The 16,410-nt window shown below is 43.9% G+C and overlaps 1 protein-coding gene, 1 non-coding gene and 1 pseudogene across 3 annotated transcripts; 1 reads left to right on the top strand and 2 right to left on the bottom strand.

The window, feature by feature from the left end:
* Window positions 1-1,605: 1,605 nt before the first annotated feature.
* On the bottom strand, window positions 1,606-6,663 carry LOC105744211 (leukocyte immunoglobulin-like receptor subfamily A member 5). 2 transcript variants are annotated; one of them, XM_058280803.1, is made up of 6 exons: window positions 6,530-6,663; window positions 6,333-6,368; window positions 5,911-6,195; window positions 5,465-5,767; window positions 2,255-2,305; window positions 1,606-2,112 (listed from the first exon to the last, which is right to left on the bottom strand). In XM_058280803.1, exons 1-6 carry the CDS (start codon window positions 6,561-6,563, stop codon window positions 1,976-1,978), a joined length of 846 nt encoding a protein of 281 aa, XP_058136786.1. In that variant the 5' UTR covers window positions 6,564-6,663; the 3' UTR covers window positions 1,606-1,975. The 2 variants fall into 2 exon arrangements, with proteins under 2 accessions (XP_058136786.1, XP_012382011.2); XM_012526557.4 differs by lacking the exons at window positions 1,606-2,112; window positions 2,255-2,305 and adding an exon at window positions 3,077-4,617 and having other exon boundaries at window positions 6,530-6,654.
* Window positions 6,664-7,908: 1,245 nt separating this feature from the next.
* On the bottom strand, window positions 7,909-10,576 carry LOC101438597 (leukocyte immunoglobulin-like receptor subfamily A member 6; annotated as a pseudogene).
* Window positions 10,577-15,933: 5,357 nt separating this feature from the next.
* Window positions 15,934-16,038, top strand: LOC111764999 (U6 spliceosomal RNA). Its single transcript, XR_002797469.2, has one exon. It is a non-coding gene; the product is annotated as a U6 spliceosomal RNA (small nuclear RNA).
* The last annotated feature ends 372 nt before the right edge of the window (window positions 16,039-16,410 follow it).

Genomic DNA, 16,410 nt, shown 5'->3' on the forward strand with positions numbered 1-16,410 from the left:
GCCACAGCCGCTTCCCTTTCTAAGTGTTTTTTAATCCAGAAAAGGTGCTGGATTTTTTCAAGTCCCTTTTCTGCATCAATTGAGAGGATCATCTGGTTGTTTCCCTTCATTTTGTTAATGTGCTGTGTTACATTAATTGATTTTCTTATGTTGAACCACCCCTGCATTCCTGGCATAAATCCCACTTGATCAATAGGTGTAATTCTTTTCATGTGTTTTGGGATTCACTTTGCTTCTATTTTGTTGAGGATTTTTGCATCTGTAACCATAAGGATCTGTAATTCTCTTTTCTTGTGGTATATTTATCTGTCTTTGTTATGAAGGTGATGTGTTAACAGGCAAACACTTAAAATAATATTTAACTTCTATGTTAAATGGGAATAGAATGTAGAAGATATTATCTGAGACAATGATAATATACAGACAAATGGATGGAGATATATAGGAGGAGAGAGATGAGGGTGGTACTAGTTGAACTAGGCTGTTATTACTTTAAGATGTAGCAGTTTGGCATTGCTTATGAATTCCAAAAATAGATACTGGATTATTTTTGTAAACTGGTTTGTTTCCCTGGATGTGTTACCCTTTGATTTTATTAAATTCAGAGGTTTCACTTTACCTGATTAAATTATGATTAAAGCTCTGATTTGGCCATGTAAGTAAGATGTTGAGTCCCTGCCCCCTTGATTGGGGGGTGGGGACTTACAAAGAAAATCACATGCAGAAGAGAGAGTTTGAGTTTTGACGCTGGATTCCTGGTACGTAAATACACTGGAGAAGAGCACAGAGGAATAGACATGTGTCCATAGACAGGGAAATCAGTAGTTTCTCAGAAAGTTAAACATAGAATTACCATTAGATCCTGCCAGCCTACTTCTACATATGTAACTAAAAGAATTGAAAGCAGGAACTTGGCCACATATTTGTACACCAATGACCACTGAAGTATTATTCACAACAGACAAAAATTTGAAGGAAACTAAGTATCTCTCAACAGATGAGGGATATAGAAAATGAGATATAACCATACAGTGGAATGATATTCAGCATCGGAAAGAACTGAAAGCTGATGCATGGTACAACATGCGTGAACCTTGAAGACAAAGCCAGACATAAAAGGACAAACATTGTGTGATTTCTCTGATATGAAATACTTAGAATAAGAAAATTCATAGAAAGAGAAAGCAGAATAGGGGTTATCAGAATTGGGGGGAAAGTGGAGTGGGTTGTTGTTGCTTAATGGGCACAACTTTCACTTTTGGATATGAAAATAGTGTGGAAATAGATAGTGGTGGAAGTTACACAAAATGTCTATGTACCTACTGTCACAGATTCGTCCACTTAAAAATGTGTTTTCAGAGAGCTGGTTTATGATCCTGCCACCAGGCTGGCTATTCAAACACTAGGGGTTGGTTCCAGGTGATGATATTTATGGAAACTACTCCAGGTAGTAGCTGAGGAAGAATGAAGGGCTTGTGGGATCTAAAGAGGGTGTTAGGACATCATTTTTTGTCTTGTGAAGACTGGAATCTGACTTTTAACTCATTTGTTCTGTTACTGCAACCAGGTTTCACGACGTGAGCTGAAGAGATGTTGAATCAATAATACAGGTCATAGAATGTTCTAATTGGAAAGAAAGAAATTTGTATTACCTGAAAGTGGGACAGAGCAGGAAGGCAAGTTGAGTTGGGGAACCCAACCTGCCCTGTTTAATGGAGCCTGATGTTGTAAAGATGAGGATGGAAGGGCATCCAGTCAGGAAAGTCAACCACAGTAAAGGGAAAGAACCACAGGTTAATGGTGGAAGAGTCCTCTACAGGAAGCACACCAGACATTGTCCTGCACTGAAATGATGTCCACTCCTCTACAATGTTCTCAGCAGACAGTTCACACTGTTTTCTTCCGGAACCACTGAATGGCTCAGCTATTTTCCAAACTCTCCCACTCTGAATGGTGCACTCGTTTCCTCCTGTGATCACAACCTGCCTGTGTCTTGGGTCCTTGTCTGGCTGTGCCAAGCCTGAAGTAGCAGCACCCCGAGTCCCACCAAGATCAATCCAGCTACGCCCATTCGGATGAGATTCTCCACTGTGTAGTCATGGGAGGCAGAGCCTAGGAAGTATGGACATGGAGGTTAGAAATGTTAGTGAGGCTGATTTCACCTTAGGGGCTCTAATGTCCATCCAGCCACCCTCCCTTTGACAGGTCATGTGCCTGTGTGTCCCACCCTTTAACTGAGAATCCCCTTACTCACCACTCTTGGTGTCTGGCTTGTGTTGTGGTGGGCTGATGGTATCAGGTGCTTCTAAGAACAACAACAACAAGGGGATATATGAGAAGTAAAGAGGAAGGGGTCCTGTGTTCTTAAATCCCCTTGCTTCTCCTGAAGCTTTTATGTGGTTTCTTAGTAAATCTTTCCTATCCTCTATCTTGGCTCCCTATTTGATTCTTACAGGCTCTGGTGATCTTTGAGTTCAAATTTGTTTTTTGAGTACAGTGAAACATGTTCTAAGAGCTCAGGTTTGGTTAATTTTTTGCATCAGTTTCCATATATTTTATACCAAGAAGCCTTTTTAAAAGTCGATCACCATGACAATAAATCAAAGAAAAATTCATTGTTCAGAACATGTAAAACTTTCAGGAAAAGAATTCTTTATGAGTAGAATCCTAATATAATGGGAAAACAGATTTAAATGCGTGGCTCAATAATGTTGCACTAATAAAATATAAATTTTTGATGTACTTGCCTTAAATATGGGCTAAAAATGCAGCTGCTTTATTAAAGTGAAACTGAATTATATTTTACTCCATCATCATATGATATTTGAAATTAGAGGAAAAGATACAATTTGGAAATAAGCATAATTTCCATTTTCTTCTGGTTGATACACTTTTTTGTTTGTTTTTTATATTATTTGCTTTTTGCTATTTGTATTTATTTCTTTTTGTTGGAAGGATTTCAAACAGTTTCTGCTTCAAAGATTTTCCTAAGTAGTGTGATTCATTTTCATGGCATGTCATCATGTATGGACTCTGTCTGTCTGTCTTTAATGATTGTCTGATTTCAGGTAATGTGTGTGTATATATATATATATATATATATATATATATATATATATATATATATATATATATGCATTGTTCTGAAATACAATGCATACCTCTGTACACATTGTTTTCACTCTTATATGAAAAGACTTGGCACTATGGCTTCAAGAACAAATTTAAAAAGTCAAAAATTCAACTTGTCTTTGATTTGAGTATGGACTAATTACTAAGGAAACATTCAGCAATAATGGTCTCAAACATTTAAAAACTGTGTGAAACTGCAATTAATTAAGGAACTGCTAATTCTAAGAGCTATGTAACCAATAAGGAAATGAGGAAAGGAATATAAAAGCAAAATAACCGTAATCATTTTATCTTTTATAAATAAGGTGGAAGGGGGGGGTGGGAAGAATTATATGAATAATGTTAAATGAAAAGTGCGTATAGAATTGGAACATTTTTTCATTAAATATGTCAGTTGTTCAAATTAGATGAAATGCTTGTATGGAAAATAACAACTTAAATCATAAGACTAGTTACATTTTTTGCTGTTCAGAACTTCCTGAGAGCAAAAGGATGAACACCATTCAGCTTTCCTGGTTTAAACTAAATTATTTGTCTTAAAACATGCTATTTAAAATGTCAACATCTATGCTATGTCTTAAGAATTCAAAGCAGATATAAAACAATTTAGAAAAGACAACTAGGCAGATGTTTGCTTGTAGTTTCCTGTGTCTAAACCTTTTTCCACACATGGCACACATGCCCTTTTTGTTGACTTGGCTCTGACCGTGATAAGAACCTGGTTGGCTCACAGAACTTTTACACATTCTGCCAGTGGAGAACTTGTTCTTTCCATATGCATCAATTTTTTTTTGAAGTTGAAGTTTTGCTTTCACTCAGCCTTCTTCCACACTTCCTGCAGTATTTCTGGCATGATGAAAGTACCAAAGTCTTTCCACCATCCTTTCCAGGTGGTTCTCTCAGCGGAAGTAGGGGAAGCAGAATACAAACATCAGCGTACATTGGCCTCCCAGCGCTTTCCTCCCACTCCCACTCCCCGGCTGAGGCTTGGCAGAGCCCTAAGAATCTGGTCCTAGTGGGGCTGCAGGTGACGGTCAAGCAATTCCGCGAAGGCTTCTCTGGAGCAGACCCAAGAAGCCTTCTCTCCCGTTGTCATGCCTGTCTACCTGGACCAGGTCCTACTCAGGCGCCAGGGCTGTGCCCTTCGATGGCCTCCCAATGTGCCTGTCGGGTGTCCTCTTGGGCTCACTGGGCGTTAGTCTTGTTTCTGAGGAAGGACCCCCCTTTAAATTCTGTTGCCACTCCTGTTCATTCATTCCCTCACAAGCATTCGAGGTGTGTTCTGCTCCCTGTGTTAGATCCAGATCTTCTCATGTCAGTTGGGATGGGCCAGAAGAAGGGCAGCCAAAGGGCTCTCTGTTGAGAGGGTGTCATGTCCCCTCCCTCAGGCTCTTCCCTCGCCTCTTCTTGAGGTCCTCTCTTTCCAGCTCCCTGATCATGGAAGAATTTGTAGCAATGATGTGGAGAAAGTGATCATGGCAGTTGCTGAGGGCAGAGAGGGCAAAGAAGAGATGTGATGTGGGGGCATTTTCGGGACTTGGAGTTGTCCTAAATGATATTGCAGGGACAGATGCAGGACATTATTTATCCTGCCATAACCCACTGAATGGACTGGGGAGAGTGTAAACTACAATGTAAACTATTATCCATGTGGTCCAAAATATACTTACCAAATGCAGTGAATGTGCCACACTGATGAAAGAAGTTGTTGATGTGGGAGGAGTGGGGTGGGGTAGGGTGTGGGGTACATGGGAACCACTTATATTTTTTAATGTAACTTTTTTTATGGTCTATGTACCTTCAAAAAATACAATTAAAAATAAATAATTGAATAAAGAGAGGTTAGGTTTTGAAATAGCTTTAGCACTTGGGAGCTTGTGGGTTGATATATTTTATTAGTAAATTATAGATTTCAATTGAAAAACTTTTCAATCAAAGACCTGTAAAGTTGGATGATAGAAAATAAAATTAATATACCCAATGAATAGGCTTCTCATGAACGTTTTCCTCTTATTAAAAACTTTAAAGGAAGCAATGATCTTATTTATACAATATTAAATTAGTTGAAGTGATTCATAAACTGAACTGGGAATGCCCATGATTTTAGTAATAGAACATCAAAATTGTTCTCCACTTTAATAATAAATGCCATTTGAAAAATATCTTATATAAGAAGAAATATTAAGAAGCTACTTCTCCATAATGAATTTATAAATTAACCATTTTCCAATGATGATATAAATACATTTGAAAAGTGAGTAAATCTGAAGAGCAAATTTTAGGAAGCTTATTCTCCATAAGTCTTCATGGAGCAGGAACAGGACTTCCTCACCTGGGACCAGGAGATCCAGGGGCTCACTGGGTTCTGACCACGCCTGGGGGCTGTTCCTGTAGTAGCCGTAGCATCTGAATGGCCCCCTGTGGCTGGGGCTCATGGGCCCCATGGGGAACAGGGCCTGCAACTGCCCTCTGGAGTCTGGCCATGCGTCCAGGGTCCAGGAGCTCCCGTGATCTCCTTCCTCAGACAGAACAAACCTTCCAAACCCCAACTGTGAGCCACACTGGAGGGTCACATTCCCTCCTGAGGTCACCATGGGACTTGGCAGGGCAGAGAGGGTGGGTTTTCTGTAGGCTCCTAGGAAAGGAGGAGAAGCTGTGCTCAATGGGACCACCCTCCCATTTCCCTAGGGTGGGGTGTGACAGGGGAGACACCCCCTGAGAGCAGACCCCGTTCCTGAGGGCAGGGCCTGAGGCTGGGACCCCTGAGTGTCCCCTCACCTGTCACCACCAGTTCCAGGGGTTCACTGGGTGGTGACCAGTCTCTGGAGCTCTGATAGTGGCAGTGATACTGTCCTGCATCATGCTGTGCCATGAATGGGATGGAGAACTTGGCCTTGTCCCCAGGCTCCAGTGGATTCTGTCTGTCCCGTGGTGCTGGGATTCCCACTTTATTGAGATGGTACTCCTTGGCCTCCAGGGTCCCCTGACACCAGATGGTCACAGGCCTCCCCCAGGTGATCACAGAGCCTGGCTCAGCCCAGATGGTAGGTTTGGGGAGGGTCCCTGGAAGGGAATCAAGTTTAAATTTTAAGGGGACTCTTCACTAACCTCATTTCCCCCTCTTGGTGCTCCAAGGCTCCGGCCAAATTTATCACCATTGTCCCAGATCAAGGAGGCTGGAAATTCTGGGGTCAACTCACCTGCCTTTCCTGGGGTCCTCTGGCCCACACTCAATCCTGGAAGAAAGTTCCTCATGAGAGGTTTGCACCCTGAAGCCTGAGCAGCTCCTCTCCTCCCCTTGAGTCTCCAAGCCCTGGGGTCTCCTGGTGGAACAGGCCTGGCTGTGGGGTGGGGACCCTCCCAGGCTGGTGCTTCCCCTCCGCCTCTCAGATCTCACCGAGGCAGAGCAGGGCCATGAGCGTGGGGGTCATGGCGTCTCCTTCCACTGTGTCCAGCTGTGCAGATGGAGGAGACCACAGTGCCTGGCAGGATGAACAAGACACACAGGATGTGGCCACCGGGAAGCTGATCCTACCGGTCACGGGATTGTCACATCAGCCTCACAGGAAGGGGAACTGCCCCTCCTCTGGAGGCTGGCTCTGTTTTCCCAGAGTCGCTGTGGCAGGCACTGTGTTCTCTGGGATAATTTGGGCCACATCTGAAGCCTTATTTGACCCGTAAGCCATTGTCTGAAGTGCTTCCTTGGACCCACTGTCAACATACATTTATAATTTGCAAAAATCAGATACCTAATGGATTAGTTTCCTTTTTGTGCTGTTACAAATTACTAAGAACTTATTGGCTCCATAATGAAGGTATAAATTGAAACATTTCCCAATGAAGATATAAAGATACAGTGTATTATGTTAAATTCATAAGTCCAAATATTTCAAATTAAATTTGTACAAGTTTACATGAAAAATTGCAAGAAATTGCAAGAAAAAATTGGGAAAATAGTGGCAAGAAGATCAGTACTATCAGATATTCTCAGCAGAGGAAGGCCGTGGATGTTATGAAATCATTCCATAGGGGAATGCAGAGTCTGGTATAGGTAAAATTTATCTTTGCAGGAATGAAAGATTACCAAAAAGAAAAAGAAAAATGAGTAATAATATGACAATAGAAAAGTCAAAACACAAAATGCCCAAGGAGGGGCCAAGGCAGGGAACCCTCCCCACTCGAACCCCCAGACTCAGCACCTCCCTGTCATCAACCCTTCAGCAGGACCCTCTGGGCTAGAGGTGAGGACAGACCTCTGCCCTCTCCAGTCCAGCATCCTGGGCTCCTCCTGCCTTAGACCTTGGATGTCTCCCTCTTCTCTGACCAGCACAGAGGTGACAACTGACCAGCCCCAGAGTCCCTGGGAGTCGCATGCTCCTCTCCCTTAATGTGCCCCCCCCCTTGGGAGCAGATCGTACCCTGAGTCTTGGAAATTAGATTGAGATGAGGTTAGATTTTGGCTCAGTCCTGGGCTTGATGGTGACTTCATCCCCCATGGGGTCAGGAGCTGGTGAAGGGGCTGGGACCCCAGAGCTCCCGAGGCTGAGATGAGACAGGAGCAGGTGAGCAGATGTGGGGACCTCTGCCTCCCCCTCTCAGTCTGGTCGTGTTTCCTCCTGTTCTCACAGTCTGGCTCCAGCCCTCTCCTACCTGCAGCTCTGCCTGTTAATTGGGGATGGGATGCCATTGGGTTAGGGGCCCAGGCTCTGCCCACCTTCAGATGGCCTGAGTCCTCCCGAAAACCCTCCCTCTGTGCTTGCCTCATCCAAGCATCTCTCAGAGCTGCCCTGGGTTGGGACCCTGAACTGACCATTCACAGGGGGCAGGTGGGGGTTCCCCACATGAGACCAGGAGCTCCATGGAGGCACTGGGCTGAGACAGCAGGTAGGGGGTGGTTCTGCATGAGCCATAGCACCTGTAGGTCCCCTCTTGAGATGAGGTCACAGGACTCATGGTGAAGTCGGCCAGGTACAGGTGGGCTCGGTGCTGGGATCTATGTCTCAAGGGGTGATTGCATCCCCCCTCCTTGGAGGGAAGGAAAATACCCATCTGGCTCCATGACTGCAGGGTCACGTTCTCTCCTAAGGACAAGTTGGGATGCAGCTGGGCAGAGAGGGAGGGTGTGGCCGGGAGCTCTCCTAGAGAGAAGAAGGTGGGTGAGGGGCTACCAGCCTCTACCTGGGCTCTGTACTGAGATTCTACCAAAGCCCCTCCCTGAGGACCACTCAGTCTGTTTGTCTCTCTGTCTCTCTCTCCCTCCCATCCTCTTTCTGTCTCTCCCCCTCCCTTGTGCCCCCCTCCCCACTCTGTGCCCCCAACCAGCTCACCCTGGGGTTCCCCGGGCAGAGCCTATGCAGAGTCAGGGTCCTGGATGCACCTGGCTGGGCCCCTCACCTGCAATGAGGATGTCCAGGGGCTCACTGGGGGCCAACCACTCTGAAGATTTGTTGTGTCCACCGTAGCATCTGTACCGGCCCCCTTGGTTGCTGCTCACTTGGACCAGGGGAAAGTCAACCTGAGAGAGCCCAGCCGGGGACTGCAGGCCAGGGCGCTGGGTGAGGCCATGTTCCCCCTCCTTGGACAGAGCGAATCTGTCATAGCTGACATCAGAGAGACACTGGAGGGTTAGGCTCTGTCCTGAGGCCACAAGGGATGGCTTCCTGGACACACCTAAGGAGATGCCTTGCATGGTAGGGGCTGGGCCTCCAAGCTCCTTCCACCTCATCCTGAGCTCCAGGTCTCAGGGTCTCTACTGAGCATCTTTGGGGCCCTGTGCTCCCCTCATACCCTCCTCCCACCTGGGACTCCCCTGAGGCTAAGGCTCCAGTTAACTTTCTGGAGCCACAAAGACTTCACTGGGCAGGGACAGGACTTCCTCACCTGGGACCAGGAGCTCCAGGGGCTCACTGGGTTCTGACCACACCTGAGGCTGTTCCTGTAGTAGCCGTAGCATCTCAGTGGTCCCCTGTGTCTGGGGCTCATGGGCCCCATGGGGAACAGGGCCTGGAACTGCCCCCTGGAGTGCGGCCGCACGTCCAAGGTCCAGGCGCTCCCATGTTCTCCTTCCTCAGACAGAACAAACACTGCAAACCTCTCAAATGACCCATACTGGAGGGTCACGTTCCCTCCTGAGGTCACCATGGGGCTTGGCAGGGCAGAGAGGGTGGGTTTGCTGTAGGATCCTAGGAGAGGAGGAGGAGCTGTGCTCAATGGGGCTCACCCTCCCCATTTCCCTAGGGTGGGCTGTGAGAGGGGAGACAGCCCTGAGAGCAGACCCCATTCCTGAAGGCAAAGTCTGAAGCTGGGACCCCTTAGTGTCCCCTTACCTGCCATCACCAGCTCCAGGGTCTCACTGACCAGCCTCTGGAGCTTTGATAGGAGCAGTGATACTGCCCTGCATCATGCTGTGCCAGGAATGGGATGGGAAACTTGGCCTTGACCCTGGGCTCCGTTAGGTTTCTTCTGTCCCAGGTTGCTTGGCTTTCCTCCCTATCCAGATGGTACTCCGCAGCCTCCAGCATCCTCTGACACCAGATAGTCATGGGTCTCCCCAAGTGATCACAGAACCTGGCTCAGCCCCGATGGAGGGTTTGGGGAAGGTTCCTGGACAGTAATCAGAGGGTGGATTTTAAGGCAATTCTTCACTCACCTTGGTTCCCCCCTCTCACTCTTCCAAAGTTGCTGCCAGATTTATCACCATTGTCCCAGATCAAGGAGGCTGGAAATTCTGGAGTCAACTCACCTGCCTTTCCTGGGGTCCTCTGGTCCAGACTCCTTCCTGGAATGTAATTTCCCATGAGACATTTGTTCCCTGAAAGCTGAGTTGCTCCTCTCCTTTCCTTGAGCTCCCAGGCCCTGGGGTCTCCTGGTGGACCAGGCCTGGCAGTGTGGTGGACACCCCCCTCCAGACTGGTGCTTCCCCTCCCCCTCTCAAAACTCACAGCGGCAGAGCAGAGCCGTGAGCATGGGGGCACATGACGTCTCTTCCCACTGTGTCCAGCTGTGCAGATGAAGGAGACCACAGCACCTGGGAGGACAGACAGACTCGCATGTGACCCCTGGGAAGCTGGTCCCACCCGTCACGGGGTTGTCACATCAGCCCCTCAGGAAGGGGAACTGGCCCTCCCCTGGAGGTTGGCTCTTGTTTCCTCAGAGTGGGGTTTAGAGCACCAGCCTCATGAAGAGATTTCAGACAGAAATGGGATCCCCCCGTCCCTGGTCAGAGCCTGCCTGATCTGCCCTCATCTCATCTCAGCATCCCTCCCCTCCCCTACCCAGGCTGAAGGTGGTGAGGGCACCTCCCTCCCTACCAGGGCCTCTCCCAAGGGGCCTCCTTCCCTCTCTCAGCCTGTCCACTTGAGTCCTTACCTTTGCCTGTCTTCACACCAGCCCTTGGAGATGCTTCAGTGAGATACAGATTCTTCTCTACAGAGCCCACATCCATAGAGACACATTTCACAACCAAATGGGCAGTTGAAGTTGAGTTACATTACAGCCATGAGTGGAAAGAGAAAAAGGGTTGTTGGAAAGATAACTTCTCTTCCTCTGACCCTAGGTTCTTTTTTTTATGTTTTTTTTTTAAATTAAATTTAAGATCACAAGGAAAGTTACATTAAAAACATGAAAAAACAAAAAACATAAGAGGTTCCTACATAACCCACTCCCCACCCCTCCACCTCATCATTTTTGTAAATTGTATTTTTTTGAAGATATATACCTCACAAAAAAATGTTACATTAAAAATTATGAGGTTCCCCTATACCCTCCACCCCCCAACCCACTCCTTCCACACCAACAGCCTCCCTCATCATTGTGGCACACTCATCACATTCGGTGAACACATTTTGGGGTGCTCCTGCACTACATAGATAATAATTTACCCTGTAGTTCACACTCTCCCCCACAACATTCAGTGGGTTAAGGCAGGATATATAAAGGCCAGCATCTGACCCTGAAATATCATTTAGAACAACCCAAAATCCGAAAAATGCCCCCATATTACTCTGACCCTAGGTTCTTGATTTCCTTCCTGCCTCACACTGTCCATCATGGATCTCCCCATTGTTTTTTTTTTAATCTTACACTTTTTTATTCTTAACAATAACCTCTTTCCCCATCTCCCTGGAAACAACCGTCTGAGTCATTTCTGATCCTGCTGTGGTCCTTATTTCCTCAGGCTGGGCTCTACTCTTCTTGTGACTCTGTCTTCAAACATTGTGCCACCATGAATTGGTTTAGAGCCCTGTTTTGTCTAAAAGCTATTTTTATTGAATTCCTGACCTGTCCTCTACTGTTTGTGACCTTGAGCTGTCATGACCCTTCTCTGTCCTCACTGTCCTCATTTGGATCATGTTGATGAACCTGGTCCTCAGAGAGCTTTAGCAGTCAGTGTTCCTGGGACCTGGAAGGGATCGTCCTTATTATTTTCCAGAGCAGATTAAGTCAGGTGGTGGGGTACAAGGGGATCAGGTGCCAGACTCCACATCCAAGAAGCCACGTCTATGTGCCCACTGTGGAGCTCCTGTCTTTTCAGAATTTCAGGATGCTATTTAGAATATCTATGAAATCTGTAGTTACAGGCATATGCAGAAGAAGAGAAATGAAAGTTTGGAATGAAGTGAAACCACAGCTAACAATGAGGCCAGAACTGAATGACCTCTGGTCCCTGAGACTAGGAAGGGGTCATTAGGATGGAAGTGTCCACCTCTGTGTGGGGGAAGGATGAAACCCCAGGTTCCTCTACAGATAGGAAAGGGGGTTCCAGCACTGGAAAGAGATGGGAAACCATGGCTCCCCTCCCCAAGTTTGTGGGTGGGCACTGGGATATCTCTGCCCCCTGACCTAGGCCCACGACCACACTGAGCCCCCTTCCCCTGTATGTGTGACAGACTCACTCCTCAGTGTCAGACATGGTGTGTCCATCACGAATGAGTGTGAGGCTCACTTAGAACCATTCATGACACAACCCTTGGCAAAGGCTACATTTGGTGCCATAGACACCACAGGGCAGGTGCACTCCCAGGACAGCGAAGAGAAATCCTCCATGGATGGTCATGTCAGTGGAAGGGACAGTCTAACAGAGATGGATAACAAGGAGCAGGGAAAGCAATGAAAACAGTGCTATGGACATCCATTACAGAATCACTAACTGAGGCTGTTACATCCAAGAAATGAAAACAATTAGAAAATAGAAAGTAGTTTTAATAATGCATGCTTAAAATATGAAATGTCATAAAGGAGGACATTGAATGCTTGAAAAAAAATAGTCATTATATTATATCACCTTAAAATAAGCAATTATTTAAACTTAGAAGTAAAAAATAGTAAATTGAATGAATGTACAAAATATCCATTCCATTGTGATGAAGAACCCATAATCGAAAACATCCAGAATGTAATATGGAGAGACTTGAAATAGAAAATTAAGATATATTGGGTATAGTGTAGGAAGGGTCAGAGTGTATCTCTTGTGAGTTTAAGAGGGAAAGCAGTGAGAATGATGCCTGGAAATAGTCCTGGAGGCTAATGGTTTGACATTTTACAAGGAGGTATAAAGGTCAAGTTAGTATTAGGACGTATAAATACAAAAATGGAGGTGAAGAGGGTCAGCCACCACACCAGGGAGCCAAGAGTGCCTACAACTGAAAGCAGGAGAATTGCATCCAGCATCCATGTGGAATCTAAGCCCCCTCTTGATTTAGATGTGGAGTGGACACAACCATTCTAAGGTCCACAGGACGGAGGAATAGAGTATGGATTAGAGTGGACTTACTGATATTCTATTCACGAACTATTGTGATTAGTAATCGAAGAAAATATGGCATTGGTGTGGAGAAAGTGGCCATGGTGGCTGCTGGGGGTAGGGAGTGGGAGGAAGAGATGTGATGTGGGGGCATTTTCGGGGGTTGGAGTTATCCTGGGTGGTGCTGGGGAGAGTGTGGGCTATGGTGTGGACCACTGACCATAAGGTGCAGCAGTGCTCAGATGTATTCACCAAGTGCAACGAATGTCTCATGATGATGGAGGAGGCTGTTGTTATGGGGGGAGAAGCGAGGTGAGGGGAGTGGGGGGTATATGGGGACCTCATATTTTTTAATGTAACATTAAAAAAATTAATAAAGACCAAACAAATGGAATCTGTAGGTCGATAGTTCACATCAAAGTGAAGGAAATCAATGGGACCTTATTCTCTACAGCAAAAATAAGAGCCAGAGGATATTGGAAAATATCTCAAAGGATATACTGGTGAGCAGAGAATCCTCTATTAAGCCCAATTCTTACTAAAGGGAAAGGGTCAAAGGGTCAGCAGATCAGCCCCTACTCAGGAGCCTTGGGCACGTCTGATCCATTGGGAACATGGCTCCCTTGTAAAGCCCACCACATCAGGAAGCCCCTTCATGAGGGCTGAGGACAACATTGGAGGGTAGATCCTTAGCATCAGATGATTTTCCCCTCTTAGTAGTTGTATGATAGCCTTTATTTTAATTAAGAATGGTTTTAAGGAATCTTGGCAAAAATTGTGGACCATTGACCATGAGGTGCAGCGGTGCTCAGAGATGTATACACCAAATGCAATGAATGTCTCATGATAATTGAGGAAGTTGTTATGGGGAGAGGAGGGGGGTGAGGGGGGTGGGGGTATATGGGGACCTCATATTTTTTTAATGTGACATTAAAAAAAAACAATTAAAAAAAGAGATCACATTTTTAGAGACACAAGATCTTAGATGGTTTACTGTTTATTCCCACACTGAAAACAATTCTAAGTGATGCAGTTCAGATAAAGAACAATGGGCACAAAATGGAGAAAGAAAAAACACTAATAAAACAAAAGCATTGGGGGGAAAGTGCACACACGTGCACACACACACACACACCAGTACATGGAAGACAGGCTTTTGGAAACTGAGTATTCAGATTTCATTTAAATTGACATTAGATGCTTATTATTACTAAAGGAGTAGAATAAATGAATACATGTTCAGAAATATAAATGTAAGTTCATATGTTAAAAATCGGGTAATTCACTTAAATTAGAAGTAAAATGTCTAACTTCCAAATTGTTTAGTTTATTTAAATGAAACAAATATTGAGCAATACAAAGAGATCAGGAAATTTGAAAATGAAGTAAATGTAAGATACCATATTAAGTAATTGAATAAATACTTAAAATGTTAGAATTGTTTAAAGTTATTAATTTAGTACTATATGTGTGAGATATTAATTCATCTAATCAAGGATTAGATAATACCTTCCTCACCCCAAAAAAAGTAACAAACAAGCAGTTATTCAAAAGAAATTACTCATCTAGTACAAAACTTTAAAGAGATCCTTAAAAGTAATATTGGAAGTTAGTCATATTTAATAAATGTAGCTGGCATGTCAGACACTAAAGGACAAATATTGCATGGTCTCATTAACATGAACTACATATGAAGAATAAATGCATGGAGTTAAAACTGAAGAGTGTAACTTATTGGGAGATAAGAGGAGAACTGAGAAGGACTACTGATGCTTAATGTATGCAGAAGTTTTAATTTGTTTTGCTGTAAAAGGGTGGGAAATGGATAGAGTTGATGGTAACATAATATAGTGAGTAGCAATTGACTTATAAATCGAATGTGGCTAGAAAGGACAGTCTAGAGAAGTAAATGTCAATGGAAAGAAAGCTAGAGAATAATCTAGGGACTGAATAACAGTGAACCTAGAGGTAAATGAGAATTGTGGCTGATGGTGCAGATGCAAGAGTGTCCTGTTAGCTAGAGCAGATGATTGTCACTATTGCAGGGTGGTGGGAATATGGGGATGCATGAGAAAAATACAATTGCTGTGACCTGCATACTGTGGTTAACAGCAATATTGTAAAATTTATTCATCTATGTCAAAGATGTACTGTGTTGATAAAGGGAGACTATAGAAAAAGTGTGCCAAATGTATACTATGGACCATGGTTCATGGCAATATTCTGATATTATCTCATAATCTGTAACAAATATTCCACCATGGCGTGGTGTATTGGTGAAGGGGTGTTCTTTGGGAATCCTACACATATTCGTGATTGCTTGTAAGTTCACAGTCTCTGTAACAAAAATATATTTTAAAAAATAATAGGGTGGGTTGCAGGAAAAATGCACCTAACATAAGTTATGGATAATAGTTAGTAGTAAGATTTTGATTATTTTTTTTTATAATTAGTAACAAATGTTTCACAACAATACAAGGTGTTGGTAGTGGATTGATGTATGGGACCCCTGTATGATGTCATGCATGTTTGCTATGAAAGTTCATAATTTTTACTGTACACTTATTGCCTATATATGTTCATGTATGAATTATATACTTCAATTTTTAAAAAGTGGTATTCTGGAACTATTGTGATTAGTAATGGAAGTAAATGTAGCATTGAGATGGAGAAAGTGGCCATGGTTGCTGCTGAGGGTGGGGAGTGGGAAGAAGAGATATGATGTGGGGGCATTTTCAGGACTTGGAGTTGTCCTGGGTGGTGCTGCAGGGACAGTTACTGGACATTGTAAGTCCTCCCATGGCCCACTGGGTGGACTGGGGGAGAGTGTAAACTATAATGTGGACCATTGACCATGTGGTGCAGCAGTGCTCAGAGATGTATTCACCAAGTACAATGAATGTCCCATGATAATGGAGGAGGTTGTTGTTAAGGGAGGAGTGGGGTGAGGGGGGTGGGGGAATATATGGGGACCTCATACTTTTTAAAGTAACATTAAACAAAATAAATAAAGACAAAGAAATTTTTTAAAAAACAACGAAAAACAAAATATAAGTGGGGTGCTAGCTTCAGCAGCACATATACAAAATTGAATGATATAGAGAAAATTAACATGGCCCCTGAGCAAGGATGATAGACGAATTTGTGAACCGTTCTATATTTTAAATTTTATGCTGTAATTCATTCTAATAATATGTGAAGAATTCCCAAATAGGAATTTGATTATCTAGAAAGAGAATTATGGCCTAAATGGAAATTAAATAACTAAACCAATAAGCTTTAATATAAAAATTAGAATTATGTTATAATTAATTTCTATTATATTTGAGTTACATTTATAAATGTCTGTTCCTATGCTGTCTATTTTTTATAATTGATTATTTTAAAAATCTCATTTAAATGTTGTAATTTCTTTCCATCTATTTTTCTAGTTATTTTACAAGTTTACAATAAAGGACTTTTTAACAGCTAAAAAAAAGCCACTGATTATACACTTTGGGTTTTTTTTTTTTTGCACATCTAAATTACTTTACTTT

Source organism: Dasypus novemcinctus, chromosome 18 (genome assembly GCF_030445035.2).
Source record: "Dasypus novemcinctus isolate mDasNov1 chromosome 18, mDasNov1.1.hap2, whole genome shotgun sequence".
NCBI lineage: Eukaryota > Metazoa > Chordata > Mammalia > Cingulata > Dasypodidae > Dasypus > Dasypus novemcinctus.

Excerpts from the sequence above, each read along its gene's own strand:
- LOC105744211 (XM_058280803.1), bottom strand. The coding sequence starts at position 6,563 with ATGACCCCCACGCTCATGGCCCTGCTCTGCCTCG. Across the intron at positions 6,369-6,529 it reads CATGGCCCTGCTCTGCCTCG|GATTGAGTGTGGGCCAGAGG; the intron begins GTGAGATCTGAG and ends ACTTTCTTCCAG. Across the intron at positions 2,113-2,254 it reads CAAGCCAGACACCAAGAGTG|GCTCTGCCTCCCATGACTAC; the intron begins GTGAGTAAGGGG and ends CATACTTCCTAG.